Below are 16,543 nucleotides of genomic sequence, written 5' to 3'. Positions count from 1 at the left end.
GTGCAAAAACAGGAAAAAAGTAGGGAGGTAGTGTTCATGGGTTCAATGTCCATTCAGGAATCTGATGGCAGAGGGGAAGAAGCTGTTCCTGAATCGCTGAGTGTGTGCCTTCAGATGTCTGTATCTCCTTCCTGATGGCAGCAATGTCCCTGGTGATGGGGGGCCTGAATGATATTTGTTGTGTTTTTGAGACACCGCCGTTTGAAGGCGTCCTGGGTGCTGGGGAGGCTGAGCCCATGATGGAGCCGGCTGACGTTGAAACTTCCTGCAGCTTTTTCCGACAGTAGACAAAGGACAATTTATTCCCAGCTGAGGGTGTGGTCTGCGCCCAGTCCAATGTCCCAGGGAAAGATAGTATTGACAACTTCATCACAGTGGTTTCAAAGTCGTAAATTCGTAGAAGTCGTTCAAAAACAGGAGATTATGTTGCAACTAATGCTGACTCTAGTTAGGCCACATCTGGAATATTGCACACAGTTCTAGTTGCCCCACTATAGGAAGGATGTTGCGGCTTTGGAGAGGGTGCAGGAGAGGTTTACCAGGATGCTGCCTGGTTTAGAGAGCATGTGCCATCACGAGAGGCTGGATAAACTTGGGCTGTTTTCTCTGGAGTGTCGGAGGCTGAGGGAAGATCTGACAGAGGTTTACAAGATTATGAGAGGCATAGATAGAGTTGACAGGGAGTATCTGTTTCCCAGGGTTGAAATGTCTAATACCAGAGGGCATGCATTGAAGGTGAGAGGGGTAGGTTCAAGGGGGATGTGAGGGGTAAGTTTTTTTACTCAGAGAGTGGTGGATGCCTGGAATGTGAGCCTGGTATGGAGATAGAGGCAAAAACATTCAGGGCTTTTAAGAGACGTTTAGGCACATGGATGTGAGGAAGGTGAAGGGATGTGTAGGTAGGAGGGATTAGTGTTTGGGTGTTTTTGATTTGTTTGTTAGCTGGTTCAGCATAACATTGTGGGCCAAATGGCCTGTTCCTGTGCTGTACTGGTCCATGTTCTATGTTCTTCTACAGCATGGAAACAGGCCCTTCAGCCTATCTAGTTCATGCTGAACTGTTACTCTCTCTAGTCCTTTCGACTCAGACCAGGACCTCAGCCCTCCATACTCCTCCCATCCACGTACCTGTCCAAACCTCTCAATAGTTGGGATCAACCCTGCACCCACTACCTCCACAGTGTGATCTTGGCCCACACCAAGCGTCAGGTCAGAGTGGAGGGGTCTCACTCCAGCACCTCTTTGGCTTTCTACAGTGTGCACAGTATCCTGAAGACGAAGATTTAATTCCCAGGAGGCTGCAACACCCAAGGGAGAAGCTGGATTATGAAACAGACAATCTCTGCCAACTAACAGCACTCCAGGGAATGTGACCTCAGGATACTGGCGACGTGAGGCCCTGGCTGCCTGCTCTGCAGAAACAAAACTCGCCCACCTTTGCTCAGTAGGTGGAGCTGAGCCCAATCGGACACTGGGAAAACTTGGCAGTACCCCAGACAGAGCAGGCTGTACCCTCAATGTATGTGTGCCTGTTTGCATGCAATTGTGTGTGTGTGTGTGTGTGTGAGTGTTCATGTGTGTTTGTCTGTGTCTGTGCGTTTGTAGTGCACGAGTCTGTGTACATGTGTGTGAGTGTGTGTGTGCGTGTGTGTGTGTGTGTGTGTGTGTGTGTGTGTGTGTTCTGTGTTTGAGTGTATGTATGTAAATGTATGCACTTGTGTGTGTGTGTGTGTGTGTGTGTGTTTGTCCATGTCCATGCGTCTGTGTGTGCCTGAGTCTGTGTGTGTACGTATGTGCATGTGTGAGTGCGCATGTGTGTCTGTATGTCTGTGTGTATGTGTGTGGATGTGTGTATGTGTGTGCGTGTGTGTGTGTGTGTGTGTGTGTGCGTGTGTGTGTGTGTGTGTGTGTGTGTGTACACGTGTGTGTGTGTGTGTGTGTGTACGCGTGCATGCTTTTTTCGGGGATCTCTGGGTAGGGAGTGGGGGTGGCAGTGGGCTCCCCAGTTGAGATCTCAGGACAGGACGGAGATTTTATCCATCCCCCCCTCCCCCTCCCCCCGCACCCGTGGCCCACTGTGCTCTCACTGGAGCAGTTATCACAGTAACCCTTCTTCCTGCTGTGAGCTGTGACCCACACACCCTCCACCATGGAGTGTGTCAAGTGGGGGTGTATGACAGGAAGGGTATCTTACCTCCTTTCACACACATTATCTGAAAAAAGGATGTGCTGGCATTGGAGAAGGTCCGGGGGAGGTTCACGAGAATGACTCCAGGAATGAAAGGGTTAATGTATGAGGAGCACTTGATGGCTCTGGAACTGACAGGAACTTGCTGGAGGTCAGAAGAATGAGGGGGATCTCATTGAAACCTATCAATGTTGCAAGACCTCAATAGAGTGGATGCAGAGAGGATGTTTCCTCTGGTAAGGAGCCTCTGTCCAGAGGACACAGCCTCAGAATTGAGGGACATCCTTTTAGAACAGACATGAGGAGGAATTTCTTTACCCAGAGAGTGGTGAATCTGTGGAAGTCATTGGGTATATTTAAATGGGAGGGGGAGGTTGATAGCTTCTTGATTAGTCAGGGCATCAAGGTTACAGGGAGAAGGCAGGAGAATGGGGTTGACAGAGATAATAAATCAGCCATGATGGAATGGTGGAGCAGACTGGATGGGCCGAATGGCCTACTTTGGCTCCTGTGTCTTATGATGTATAAAGGCCAGGCGTTCGGAAGACACATCACAATTAACAGTGCGCTGACAATGCCTCCTCACACGGTGATGAAATGTTCCCAAGTTAATTGCCAAAATCAGAGAACAACCCAATCCAGCCATTGACTACCCGAGCTACACGTTTTCCGAGTTATTTCACAGCTTGGTACACCAATGGCTTTGCCCAGGACTGCAGGAGTTTGCAGAGAATTGTGGATGGCACTCAGCACATCACCAACACTAGCCTCCCCTCCACAGACTCTGTCTATACTACTCGCTGCCTCACTAAGGCAGTCAGCATCCTCGAAGGCCCCTCCCACCCCAGGCATACTCTCTTCTCCGCCCTACCCTGAAGTAGAAGATAGAAAATCCTGTAACGATCCCACCAGGCTCAAGGACAGATTCTACCTCGCTCTTATAAGACTATTGAATACGATAAGGATGAACTCTTGACCTCACAATCTGCCTCCTCGTGGCTCTTGTACTTGAGTTTCTCTGTAACTGTGACACTCTATTCTGTATTCTGTGATCGTTTTCTCCTTGTACAATCGGCGTACAAATATATGTATAATAGTTCAATTAAATAAGTAGTCCAAGAGTCCAAGAATAGAAATACAAAAGTAGTGAGGTGGTGTTCATTCAGAAATTGGATGACAGAGAAGCAGGTGAGCTAATCCTGAGTCACTGAGAGTGTGTCTTCAGGCGCCTGCACTTCATCCCTGGTGGTTGCAATGAAAAGAGGTCATGTCCTGGGTCATTACGATGAGCACCTCTTTGAGGCATTGCTCCCAGAAGATGTCCTGGATGCTACAGAGGCTCGTGCCCATGATGAAGCTGACTACTTTTACAACTCTCTGCAGCTTATTTCAATCCTGTGCAGTAGCCCCCTCCCATACCAGACGGTGATGCAGCCAGTTAGGATGTTCTCCACGATACATCAGTAGAAATTTGTGAGTGTCTTTGGTGACATACCAAATCTCCTAATAAAATACAGCCGTTATTGTGCCTTCTCTGTAGCTGCATTGATATATTGGGATCAGATTAGATCCTCAGAGATGCTGACACACAGGAACTTGAAATTGCTCACTCTCTCCACTTCTGATCCCTCTATAAGGACTAGTGTGTGTTTCTTGTCTTACTCTTTCTGGTCCACAATCAGATCTTTGGTCTTGATTATCAAGACAATAATCAGTTAATTACCCATTACCCACCAAATCAAACTTGACTATTAACCACCCATTGACACCAATCGTACACAGATCCCGCTTCAACCTTTTCACATCCCCTCGCTCCCACGTTCTTCTCCACAGTGTGAACAATGAACTTGCTGACCTGCACAAGACCAGAAGACCATAAGATAAAGGAGCAGAATTAGGCCCTTTGGCCCATCGAGTCTGCTCTGCCATTTCATCATGACTGATCCATTTCCCTCTCAGTCACAATCTCTTGCCTTCTCACCGTATCCCTTCATGCCCTGACCAATCAAGAATCTATTAAACGCTGCCTTAAATATACCCAGTGACGTGGCCTCCACAGCCATCTGTGTCAACAAATTCCACAGATTCACCACTCTCTGGCTAATCTCCACTCTAAAAGGACATTCCTCTATTCTGAGGCTGCCTGCTCCAGACACCCCACCATAGGAAGCATCCACTCCACATCCAAGGCCTCTCACCATTCGATGGGTTTCAATGAGTGAATACAGGCCCAGGGCCACCAAACACTCCTCATGTGACAAGCCTTTCAATCATATTAAAAGCTCACCTAGAACAGAGAGACACATCACTAATGACTTGGCAATTCCATTTATTTCCGCAGTATAAAACTCCAGCATTAAAATGAAGCTTGTGTTGTGTTGCTCTAATATGCTTTGATGCAACAAACCAAACTCTCCGGGTGAGATGGTTGCACGGCCAGGGTGAAAGTCAGGCCATCAGCGGAAAAACGCCAGCTTCTCGCACAACCAGTTTTCGGTGAGCTCCTCGGTGTTCCGAATCTCGAAAACCTGTTGCCAATCAAGAGGAGAAGCCAGTGAGTGTGACCTGCCTTTGGCACCAAGTCATGTGGTGGACTTCACTAACGGCGTGGGGAGAAGATGCATTCACAGTATGGAAACCCCAAACGTCAGTAGATCTAATGAGGTACTGTGGTACAGTGGGAAGCTCTCTGGACACCCAGGTTCAACTCCTTGGACGCAGTCTGTGTGTGGAGTTTGCACAAGGATGCTCGAGTTAGGGGCAGAGGAGATTTACCAGCATGTTACCTGGATTAAAGACTTAAGAGGATAGATTGAGTGAGCTTGGACTTTTTGCTTGAGGAAGGAGACTTTTTCTTGAAGGGTCTCAGCTTGAAACGCTGACTGTTTATTCATTTCCATAGGTGCTGCCTGACCTGCTGATCTCCACCAGCGTTTTGTGTGAGTTGCTCTGGATTTCCAGCATCTGCAGAAACACTTGTGATTGTGATTTTTTTCCCAGGGTGGTTCAGATTCACAAGGTGGGATTTGGGAGTGACGGCTAGGGGTTAGATTCACTGGGTGGAGTTTAGGAGCATTGGTTGGGGGTAGATTCGCTGAGTGGTGTTTGGGAATGTTGGCTGGGGGTTAAATTCATTCAATGGGTATTGGGAGTGTTGCATAGGGTTCGGATTCACTGGATACAGTGTTGGGAGATTGGGGGTGTTGCATAGGGTTCGGATTCACTGGATACAGTGTTGGGGGGATTGGGAGTGTTGCATAGGGTTCAGATTCACTGGATACAGTGTTGGGGGATTGGAAGTGTTGCCGAGGGTTCAGATTCACTGGATACAGTGTTGGGGGATTGGGAGTGTTGCATAGGGTTCAGATTCACTGGATACAGTGTTGGGGGGGATTGGGAGTGTTGCATAGGGTTCAGCTTCACTGGATACAGTGTTGGGGGATTGGGAGTGTTGCACAGGGTTCGGATTCACTGGATACAGTGTTGGGGGATTGGGAGTGTTGCATAGGGTTTGGATTCACTGGATACAGTGTTGGGGGATTGGGAGTGTTGCTTAGGGTTCAGATTCACTGGATACAGTGTTGGGGGATTGGGAGTGTTGCATAGGGTTCAGATTCACTGGATACAGTGTTGGGGGTTTGGAAGTGTTGCATAGGGTTCAGATTCACTGGATACAGTGTTGGGGGATTGGGAGTGTTGCATAGGGTTCAGATTCACTGGATACAGTGTTGGGGGATTGGGAGTGTCGCATAGGGTTTGGATTCACTAGATACAGTGTTGGGGGATTGGGAGTGTTGCATAGGGTTCAGATTCACTGGATACAGTGTTGGGGGATTGGAAGTGTTGCATAGGGTTCAGATTCACTGGATACAGTGTTGGGGGATTGGGGGTGTTGCATAGGGTTCGAATTCACTGGATACAGTGTTGTGGGATTGGGAGTGTTGCATTGGGTTCAGATTCACTGGATACAGTGTTGGGGGATTGGGAGTGTTGCATAGGGTTCGGATTCACTGGATACAGTGTTGGGGGATTGGGAGTGTTGCACAGGGTTCAGATTCGCTGGATACAGTGTTGGGGATTGGGAGTGTTGCATAGGGTTCAGATTCACTGGATACAGTGTTGGGGGTTGGGAGTGTTGCATAGGGTTCAGATTCACTGGATACAGTGTTGGGGGATTGGGAGTGTTGCATAGGGTTCAGATTCACTGGATACAGTGTTGGGGGATTGGAAGTGTTGCCGAGGGTTCAGATTCACTGGATACAGTGTTGGGGGATTGGGAGTGTTGCATAGGGTTCAGATTCACTGGATACAGTGTTGGGGGGTTGGGAGTGTTGCATAGGGTTCAGCTTCACTGGATACAGTGTTGGGGGATTGGGAGTGTTGCACAGGGTTCGGATTCACTGGATACAGTGTTGGGGGATTGGGAGTGTTGCATAGGGTTTGGATTCACTGGATACAGTGTTGGGGGATTGGGAGTGTTGCTTAGGGTTCAGATTCACTGGATACAGTGTTGCGGGATTGGGAGTGTTGCATAGGGTTCAGATTCACTGGATACAGTGTTGGGGGTTTGGAAGTGTTGCATAGGGTTCAGATTCACTGGATACAGTGTTGGGGGATTGGGAGTGTTGCATAGGGTTCAGATTCACTGGATACAGTGTTGGGGGATTGGGAGTGTCGCATAGGGTTTGGATTCACTGGATACAGTGTTGGGGGATTGGGAGTGTTGCATAGGGTTCAGATTCACTGGATACAGTGTTGGGGGATTGGAAGTGTTGCATAGGGTTCAGATTCACTGGATACAGTGTTGGGGGATTGGGGTGTTGCATAGGGTTCGAATTCACTGGATACAGTGTTGTGGGATTGGGAGTGTTGCATTGGGTTCAGATTCACTGGATACAGTGTTGGGGGATTGGGAGTGTTGCATAGGGTTCGGATTCACTGGATACAGTGTTGGGGGATTGGGAATGTTGCATAGGGTTCAGATTGACTGGGTACGGTGTTGGGGGGATTGGGAGTGTTGCATAGGGTTTGGATTCACTGGATACAGTGTTGGGGGATTGGGAGTGTTGCATTGGATTCGGATTCACTGGATACAGTGCTTGGGGGGATTAGGAGTGTTGAGTGGGGTTAGATTCTGCATTGGGTTTGGGAGGGTTGGGTGGGATTTAGATTCACTGGGTGGGGTATGGGTGTGTTGAGAGGGGTTTGGGAGTAGTGGGTGAGGGTCAGATTAACTCAGTGGGTTTGGGAATGTTGGTGAGGCTTAGATTCATTCAATTGGTATTGGGAGTGTTAGAGTCACTGGGGGTTCAGAGTGTTGGGTGGGGGTTGGGGCTGTTGGGTGTGGTTGAGAATGTTGGGTGGTGTTAAATTCACAGGATGGGAATTGGGAGGGTTGGGTGGGGGTTTCATTCACTGAGTGTGGGTTGGATTCACTGGGAGGGATTTTGGAGTGATGGGTAGGGTTAGATTCACTGGGTGGGGTTTGAGAGTGTTGAGTAGGGGTTATATTCACTGGGTGGGGTTTGAGAGCATTGGTTGGAGTTTGGGAGTGTTGAGTGTGGTTAGATTCACTAGATGGGATTTGGGAGGGTTGGGTGGGGGTTTCATTCACTGGGTGAGGTTTGAGAGTGTTGAGTAGGGGTTATATTCACTGGGTGAGGTTTGGGACTATTGGGTGGGAGTTAGGTTCATTGTGTGGGGCTTGGGATTATTGGGTGGGAGTTAGATTCATTGTGTGGGGTTTGGGAGTGTTGGGTGGAGTTAGATCATTGGGTGGTTTTGAGAGTGTTGGGTGGGGTGTGGGAGTGTTGGGTGGGGTTTGGGAATTTTGGGTGGGGTTAGATTCGTTGGGTGAGGATTGAGAGTGTTGGGTGTGTTTTGGCAGTGTTGGGTGGTGTTGGATTCACAAGGTGTGATTTGAGAGTGTTGAGTGGGGTTTGGGAGTATTGGGTGGGGCTAGATTCATTCAATTGGTATTGGGAGTGTTCGGTGGCAGTTAGAACTATTACGTGGGGATTAGATTGATTGGGTATGGTTTGGGAGTGTGGATTCACTGGGTGGGGTTTGGGAGGTAGATTCACTGGGTGGGTCTTGACAGTGTTGGTGGGGTTTGGGTGTGTTGAATGGGGACTAGATTAACTGGATGGAGTTTGAGAGTGTTGGCTGGAGATTGTGAGCGTTGGGTGGGTTAGATTCACGAGGTGGGGTCTGAGACTGTTGTCTGAAGATTGGTAGTGTTAGGTGAGGATTGGGAGTGGTGGGTGGGGTTAGATTCACTGGGTGGGGTTTGAGAGTATTGGATGGGTGTAGATTCATTCAGTGGGGTTTGGAGTGTTGGGTGCGGGTTAGATTCACTGGGTGGGGTTTTGGAATGTTGGGTGAGGGTCAGATTCACTTGGTGGGGATTGGGGGCATTGGGTGGGGGTTAGATTCACTGGGTGTTGGGTGAGGATTTGGAGTGTTGGGTGGGGCTTAGATTCTCTGAGTGGGGTTTGGGGATGTTGGGTGGAGGTTAGATTCACTGGGTGGGGTTAAGAGTGTTGGGTGGGGTTTGGGAGTGTTGGGCGGGGTTTGAGAGTGTTGACTGGGGGTTTGGAGTGTTGGGTGGGACTTAGTTTCAATAAGTGAGGTTTGGGATGTTGGGTGGTGTTTACGAGTGTTGGGTGATGCTTAGGATATTGGGTGGGGTTAGATCACTGGGTGAAGTTTAGGAGTGTTTTGTAGGGTTTGCGAGTTTTGGGTGAGGATTCAATGTGTTGGGTGGGTGTTAGATCCATTGGGTTGGGTGGGATTGGATTCACTTTACAGGATTTGGGAGTGTTGTGTGGGGTTTAGATTCACTGGATGGGGGTTGAGAGTGTTGGGTGAGGTTGAATTCACCTGGTAGGGTTTGAAAGTGTTGGATGGGTGTTAGATTCACTAAGTGAGGTTTGAATAGGTTGGGTGGTGTTTGGGGTGTTGAGTGGCAGTTAGATTCACTGGGTGGGGTTTGGGAGGGTTGGATGAGGTTTAGATTCACTCGGTGGAGTTTGGGAGTGTTGGTTGAGGCTTGGGAATTTTGTGTGGGGTGAGATTCATTGGGTGGAGGTTTATGTTGGGATTAGTGGTTTACTTTGGGATTAGTGGTTGACATTGTGATTAGTAGTTGTTGGGATTAGTATTACTTTGGGATTAGTAGTTGTTGGGATTAGTGGTTGATATTGGGATTTAGTGGTTTGTGTTGGGATTAGTGGTTTATGTTGGGATTTGTGGTTTGTGTTGGGCTTAGTAGTTTACTTTGGGATTAGTATTACTTTGGGATTGGTGGTTATTGTTGGGATTACTGGTTGATATTGGAATTAGTGGTTGATATTGAGATTAGTGGTTGTTGTTGGGATTAGTGGTTGATATTGGGATTAGTGGTTGTTGTTGGGATTAGTGGTTGATATTGGGATTGGTGGTTGTTGTTGGGATTAGTGGTTGTTATTGGGATTAGTGGTTGATATTGGGATTGATGGTTGTTGTTGGGATTAGTGGTTGATATTGGGATTAGTGGTTGTTGTTGGGATTAGTGGTTGATATTGGGATTGGTGGTTGTTGTTGGAATTAGTGGTTGTTGTTGGGATTAGTGGTTGATATTGGGATTGGTGGTTGTTGTTGGGATTAGTGGTTGTTGTTGGGATTAGTGGTTGATATTGGGATTAGTGGTTGATATTGGGATTAGTGACTAACTCTTCCTTCAATTAGTCCTGACGAAGGGTCTCGGCCTGAAACGTCGACTGTACCTCTTCCTAGAGATGCTGCCTGGCCTGCTGCGTTCACCAGCAACTTTTATGTGTGTTGCTTGAATTTCCAGCATCTGCAGAATTCCTGTTGTTATTAGTGGTTGTTGTTGGGATTAGTGGTTGATATTGGGATTGGTGGTTGTTGTTGGGATTAGTGGTTGTTGTTGGGATTAGTGGTTGTTGTTGGGATTACTGGTTGGTGTTGAGCGATGATAGGTGGAAAAGGTAAAGGGTAGAAGAAGACAGAATCTGGAGAGGAGAGTGGGCCTTGGAAGAAAGGGGAGGAGAGAAACCTGAGAGAATTCCAAACAATTGGTTTTAAAAAGCATAGAAACAATACTCATTCCTCAGCAACACCCACCTTGGTGATTTCTGAAGCCTGAACCAATCTGTTTTTACTCCCAGCGTACATCACCTGCTGTTGGGGATTACAACCTGTAAATCAAGGTTAGAGTTGTTCGTAGTGTGTCCCAGCATAAACTGGAGTCTGGCGGAACATAGACACCCAGAGGCTTTAAAACTAAGTGTTGGGGTCACTGCATCTGCCCACCTTCCTAAGTGAGGAGTGAGAAGAGAAACCTCAACTCCCCCCCACCCCATCACTCCCCCTCATCCAGCAGCTGGTGACCAAGGTCCCAATAGTTTCAGAAGTAACAACCACTTTCCTTGGCTACACCTGGGAGGAGGAATTTGCAGGGCATGTCATACTGGGTGTTACAGCTGAGAGCATCAGTGAATTACTGAGCCTGGAAGCCCCTCTCCACCAGAGGTTGAGGGGACTGACATTATCTAAGGTGCAGACGGGTGGTAGTTTAAATATGAAGGGACTCAGGGCTGTGAAGTGAGTGTAGGGAGCTGGGTCAGCCGTACAGCACAAAACATAGAACATTACAGCACAATATAGGCCCATGATGTTCTATTGGCCTTGTAACCTACGCCAAGATAAATCCAATGCTTCCTTCTGGTATAGCCCTCCATTTTTCTAATGGTCTAAATCAGGGGTTCCCAACCTTTTCATGTTATGGACCCCTACTGTTAACTGAGGGGTCTGCGGACTCTAGGCTGGGAGTCCTTGGACTCTAAAAGCGTGGTCTCACTAAAAAGCAGAGCAGGTTTAAGTGGCCAACCCACAGCTTCCAATCCTTATATATTTTTAGGCTTTTTAATATGGGACATAGAATATTACTGCACAAAATGCCGAATGGCCTACTCCTGCACCTATTTTCTATGTTTCTATGTTTCTAAAACAGGCCTTGCATCCCACAATATTGTGCCATCCTCTTAACCTACTCTAAGATCAATCTAAACCTCCCTACATACTCCTCAATTTTCTTTCATCCATGTGTCTAAGATCACAGATCCCAACAAAACAGAGATCCCAACAAGATACTGATCCCTACAAGACACACATCCCAACAAGGCACAAGTCCCAACCAAAACACAGATCCCAACAACACACAGATCCCGACAAGACACGAATCCCGACAAGACACGAATCCCGACAAGATACGGAGCCCGACAAGACACGGAGCCCGACAAGACACATCCCAACCAAGACACAGATCACAGATTCCAACAAGACATGCACCCCGACAAGACACGCATCCGAACCAAAAGTCATATCCCAAACAAGACACAGGTTCCAAGCAAGAGCCAATGCAAACTCAGAGAAAGCTGAAAGCAACATCCCAGCAAGGACGGGCAAAGTGACAGCCATGATGAGACAATACTTCTCAGAAGGGGCTCCGGTGCGGTAGCAGACCAACCTCACCAACTCACCCTGCGGGCTGCTGAAGATCAGGCACATTGGGTAGGACACCCTCTTGTCGTGATGCACATACTTATAGCTGTAAACTATGAATCTGATCAGCTGTTAAGAAACATAAGCACCTGTTGCACTTTGAACTGGGAATGAATACCATATGATAATTGGGGAAAATGAAATGAGTGGAAGCAATCCGAGGAAGTCGTAAACTAACAAAGGAGGGAAGATTTAGTAAGGCAGGAAGGCTCCAAAGGACAAAGACCATTCATCAGACAGGAAAAAAATAACGTAATTTTACAGTAAACTGCACCCATTCAATAGCTTTTATGCTTTAATCTGCATTGTTATTGTTTTACCTTCCTCGAGCTCAACACACTGGGTAATGCATTGAGTTATAGAGTCATAGAAAAGTACAGCAGAGAAACAGGTCCTTCAGCCCATATAATCTGTCCCGAACTGTTTAAACTAGTGACTCCCATCGACCTGCTTCAGGACCATAGCCCTAAATACCCCTACCATCCACGTACCTATCCAAACATCTCTTAAACATTGAAATTGAGCTCGCATGTACCACTTGCATTGGCAGCTCGTTCACCACCCTCTGAGTGAAGAAGTTTCCCCTCATGTTCTCTTTAAACTTTTCACCTTTCACCTTTAACCCATGATCTCTGGTTGTCATCCCACCCTACCTCAGTGGAAAAAGCCTGTTTTCATTTACCCTATCTATACCCCTCATAATTTTGTATACCTCCATCAAATCTCTCCTCAATCTTCTACGTTCCAAGGAACAAAGTTCTAACCTATTCAGTCTTTCCATATAACTCAGGTCCTCCAGACCCGGCAACTTCCTTGTAAATTTTCTCTGTGTAGTATGTATTTAGTTTTTTTTATTTAGAGATACAGCTCAGTAACAGGCCCATCTATCCCAACGAGCCCACACCCACCCAAGTGAGGAACATCAGACGGCTCTGGGCCTTCACTTGCTGGATTTTAGAAGAATCTGGGTGGATCTTATTGAAACCATAAGACCATGAGACAGAGGAGCAGAAGTCAGCCATTTGGCCCATCGAGTCTGCTCCGCCATTTTATCATGAGCTGATCCACTCTCCCATTTAGTCCCACTCCCCCGCCTTTTCACCATAACCTTTGATGCCCTGGCTACTCAGATACCTATCAATCTCTAAAATCAACCTATAAATGATGTCGTATCTGTTAAATAGGCCGTGGACAATTCTGATTTGATGGAGAATGGACGTGAAAGCACAGAGAAACATCTGGAGAAATTTCTGAAAAGCCCGTTTGCTGTTGTCATTACTGTGTGGTCGGGAATCTTTCAAAGGGTAGGCCTCAAAATCCCCGGCCTTGCCTGCTTTTGGCGACCGAGAAGGAGGTTGAATCGATCGGACAGAGATGGCGCTCAGTTCTCGGTGTCAGAGAGCTGATCAGAGGCTCGAAGTTTTCAGATGACTCAGAGTCGGATTGTGGTCGGCATGGCAGGGAGAGTTTTTCTTCCTTCTCCCGTCTGCGTGAGATGCAGGACATTTGAGAAACTTTGAACTTTACTGTGCTCACGGACTTTCTTCATCAAGTTATGGTATTGTTACACTGTTGTAACTATATGTTATAATTATGTGGTTTTGTCAGTTATTTTCAGTCTTGGTTTGTCCTGTGTTTTTGTGATATCACACCGGAGGAAATAATGTATCATTTCGTAATGCATGCATTACTAAATGACAATAAAAGGGGACTACGTATCTTCATAATCTAAAAAAACTCTGCCTTAAATGACTTGGCCTCCACTGCTGCCCGTGGCAACAAATTCCATAGATTCACCACCCTCTGGCTAAAAAATTTTCTTCACATTTCTGTTCTGAATGGGCGGCCTTCAATCCTTAAGTCATGCCCTCTCGTACTAGACTCCCCCATCATGGGAAACAACTTTGCCACATCCACTCTGTCCATGCCTTTCAACATTCGAAATGTTTCTATGAGGTCTCCCCTCATTCTTCTAAACTCCAAGGAATACAGTCCAAGAGCAGACAAACGTTCCTCATATGTTAACCCTCTCATTCCCGGAATCATTCTAGTGAACCTTCTCTGTACCCTCTCCAATGTCAGCACATCCTTTCTTAAATAAGGAGACCAAAACTGCCCACAATACTCCAAGTGAGGTCTCACCAGTGCCTTATAGAGCCTCAACATCACATCCCTGCTCCTATACTCTATTCCTCTAGAAATGAATGCCAACATTGCATTCGCCTTCTTCACCACCGACTCAACCTGGAGGTTAACCTTAAGGGCATCCCGCACGAGGGCTCCCGAGTCCCATTGCATCTCAGAACTTTGAATTCTCTCCCTATTTAAATAATAGTCTGAAACCTATCGAATACTGAAAGGCCTAAATTGAGTGGATATGGAGAGGGTGTTTCCTATAGTGGGGAAGTCTAGGACCAGAGGGCACTGCCTCAGAATAGAGGGATGTCCATTTACAGCAGAGTTGAGCAGGAATTTCTCACCCAGAGGGTGGTGAATCTGTGGAATTTGTTGCCACAGACGGCTGCTGGGGCTAAGTTAATGAGTATATTTAAAGCAGAAATTAATAGGTTCTTGATCAGTAAGGCCTGGGAATAAGCAGGAGAACTGGGTTGAGGGGGATAATAAACCAGCCATCATGGAATAGCAGAGCAGACTGGATGGGCCGAATGGCCTAATTCTGCTCCAGCGCAGTCACAGGGAGAATATACAAACTCTTCACAGACAGCAACAGAATTGACCCCCGGTACTGGCACCTGTAATGTTTTGCTGATCACCACGTGACTGTACTGCCCCGGAAGGGTGACACAGCAGCCTAGTGGTTAACACTTTACAGTGACCAGGGTTCAATTCCCACCTCTGCCTGTACCGAGCTTGTACGTTCTTCCAGTGACCCTATGGGTCTCCTCCCACAGTCCAAGGAAGTCCCCATTAGTAGGTCGAGTGCCCGTTGGCCATGATTAGGCTAGGATTAAATCAGGATTGCTAGGCAGCACCAAAACCAAAAGTTATGAATTGGCTTTCGTATATCAAACTCTTGATAAATTAACCCATCTTTGTCAGCATAAAGAACGTTATAATGTAAGAAAGAGTTACATTTGAACAGTCCGTTCCGTGCGGAACCTCGATAAAACAAAAGTATGCAAGTCGAGCTTTTCACTGTACCTTGCTACATGTGACAGTAACAGTTACAGACACCCAAACTGAATGTTGACTCTCGAATTCTAGACCGTGAGACATGGGAGCAGAATGAGGCCATTCAGCCCCTCTAATCTGCTCTGCCACTTCAGCATGGCTAATTTATTATCCCACTTTACCCAATTTTCCTGCCTTCTCTCCGTACCCTTTGATGCCCTAACTAAACAAGAACCTATTGATATCTGCTTTGACAAAACCCAATGACTTGGCCTCTACAGCCATCTGTGGCAATGAATTCCTCACACGTTAACCCTTTCATTCCTGAGATCATTCTTGTGAACCTCCCCTGGACCCTCTCCAAGCTAGCACATCTTTTTTTTAGATAAGGGACCCAAACCTGGTCACAATACTCTAAGTGTGGTCTGACCAATGCTTTATAAAGCCCCAACATCACATCCTTGCTCTTATATTCTAGTCCTCTTGAAATGAATGCAAACACTTGTCTTCCTCACCACTGACTCAACCTGCAAGTTAACTTTTAGGGAACCCTGCACAAGGATTTCCAAGTCACTTTGCACCTGTGATTTTTGAATTTTCTCCCCATTAGGAAATAGTTTACACCTTTATTCCTTTTACCAAAGTGCATGACCACACACTTTCTTACATTATAACGTTCTTTGTGCTGACAAAGATTGGTTAATTTATCAAGAGTTTGACATAAAAAAGCCAATTCATGACTTTTGGTTTTGCAGTTGGAGGAGCAACAACACACACGACTTTCTCCCAGGACAGGGGCAGTAGCAACTCAGACAGAGAACAAGGGTCCTTCTGCACCGCCCTACCCTGACTGATGACAGAGAAGGCATGACTTAGACACAGAGTGCCTCGCTGTCAGCAGTCCTGAGACGAGCACAAGCAAATCGCCCTCTGAAACCGCCTGAACAACATCCCTTGCAGCACAGGCTGGTGCTCCGCAATTTCCCACGCCCTTCACTGCTTTAGTCACTCTGATTTCTAATGATGAATTTGTTCCGAGTTTGGGTCTGTGCTGTATACTGGTACCGCACCCGCTGTGTAATACGTGGAGAATTCTCAAACACTGAGGGCTTTTATAGTCACCACAGAGAGAGTCTCAGCTCCTCTTTCTGGAACGGGTTCAGTGCCAGAGCAGAAGAGAGAAAGAATTGCTTTAAGACACACTGACCCTAGCCTGCCTTAAAGAAACACTGACATCCAAATTAACTTCCATCCAAGTTCACACACAGGGGAAAATACAGCTTTTACACTAGTCAGCACATCAACTGTCATATCTGGTCATCAGATCTATTAAAATGTTGGAACATAACACCATAAAACAAAGAAGCAAAATTAGGCCATTTGGCCCATCGAACATTTCATAGGTTTCAATGAGATCCTCCCTCATTCTTCTGAAGTCCAGTGAGTACAGGTCCAGAGTCATCAAACACTGTGCTTGTGATAAGCCTTTCAATCTTCATGAATCTCTTTGAACCCTCTCCAATGTCAGCACATCTTTCTTAGATAAGGAGCCCAAAACTGCACACAATATTCCAAATGAGGTCTCACCACTCCCTTATAAAGCCTCGACTTTACATCCTTGCTTTTAAGTTCTAAAGGTGCTAGGTGTCATAAGAC

The 16,543-nt window shown here is 46.8% G+C and overlaps 1 protein-coding gene across 1 annotated transcript in view; it reads right to left on the bottom strand.

Moving 5' to 3' along the window:
• Nucleotides 1-4,506: 4,506 nt before the first annotated feature.
• LOC134355113 (glia maturation factor gamma-like) overlaps nucleotides 4,507-16,543 on the bottom strand; it is a 28,795-nt gene continuing 16,758 nt past the window's right edge. Inside the window, exons 5-7 of the mRNA XM_063064860.1 lie at nucleotides 11,734-11,817; nucleotides 10,316-10,389; nucleotides 4,507-4,716 (exon numbers count right to left, since the gene is read on the bottom strand). Coding sequence (XP_062920930.1) covers nucleotides 4,645-4,716; nucleotides 10,316-10,389; nucleotides 11,734-11,817 — 230 coding nt within the window. The 3' untranslated portion in view covers nucleotides 4,507-4,644. The remainder of the gene's footprint in view (nucleotides 4,717-10,315; nucleotides 10,390-11,733; nucleotides 11,818-16,543) is intronic.

The sequence above is a fragment of the Mobula hypostoma genome, chromosome 12 (genome assembly GCF_963921235.1).
Source record: "Mobula hypostoma chromosome 12, sMobHyp1.1, whole genome shotgun sequence".
NCBI lineage: Eukaryota > Metazoa > Chordata > Chondrichthyes > Myliobatiformes > Myliobatidae > Mobula > Mobula hypostoma.
The sequence above is the reverse complement of the archived record's forward strand: the minus strand, read 5'-3'. Positions and strand labels throughout refer to the sequence as shown.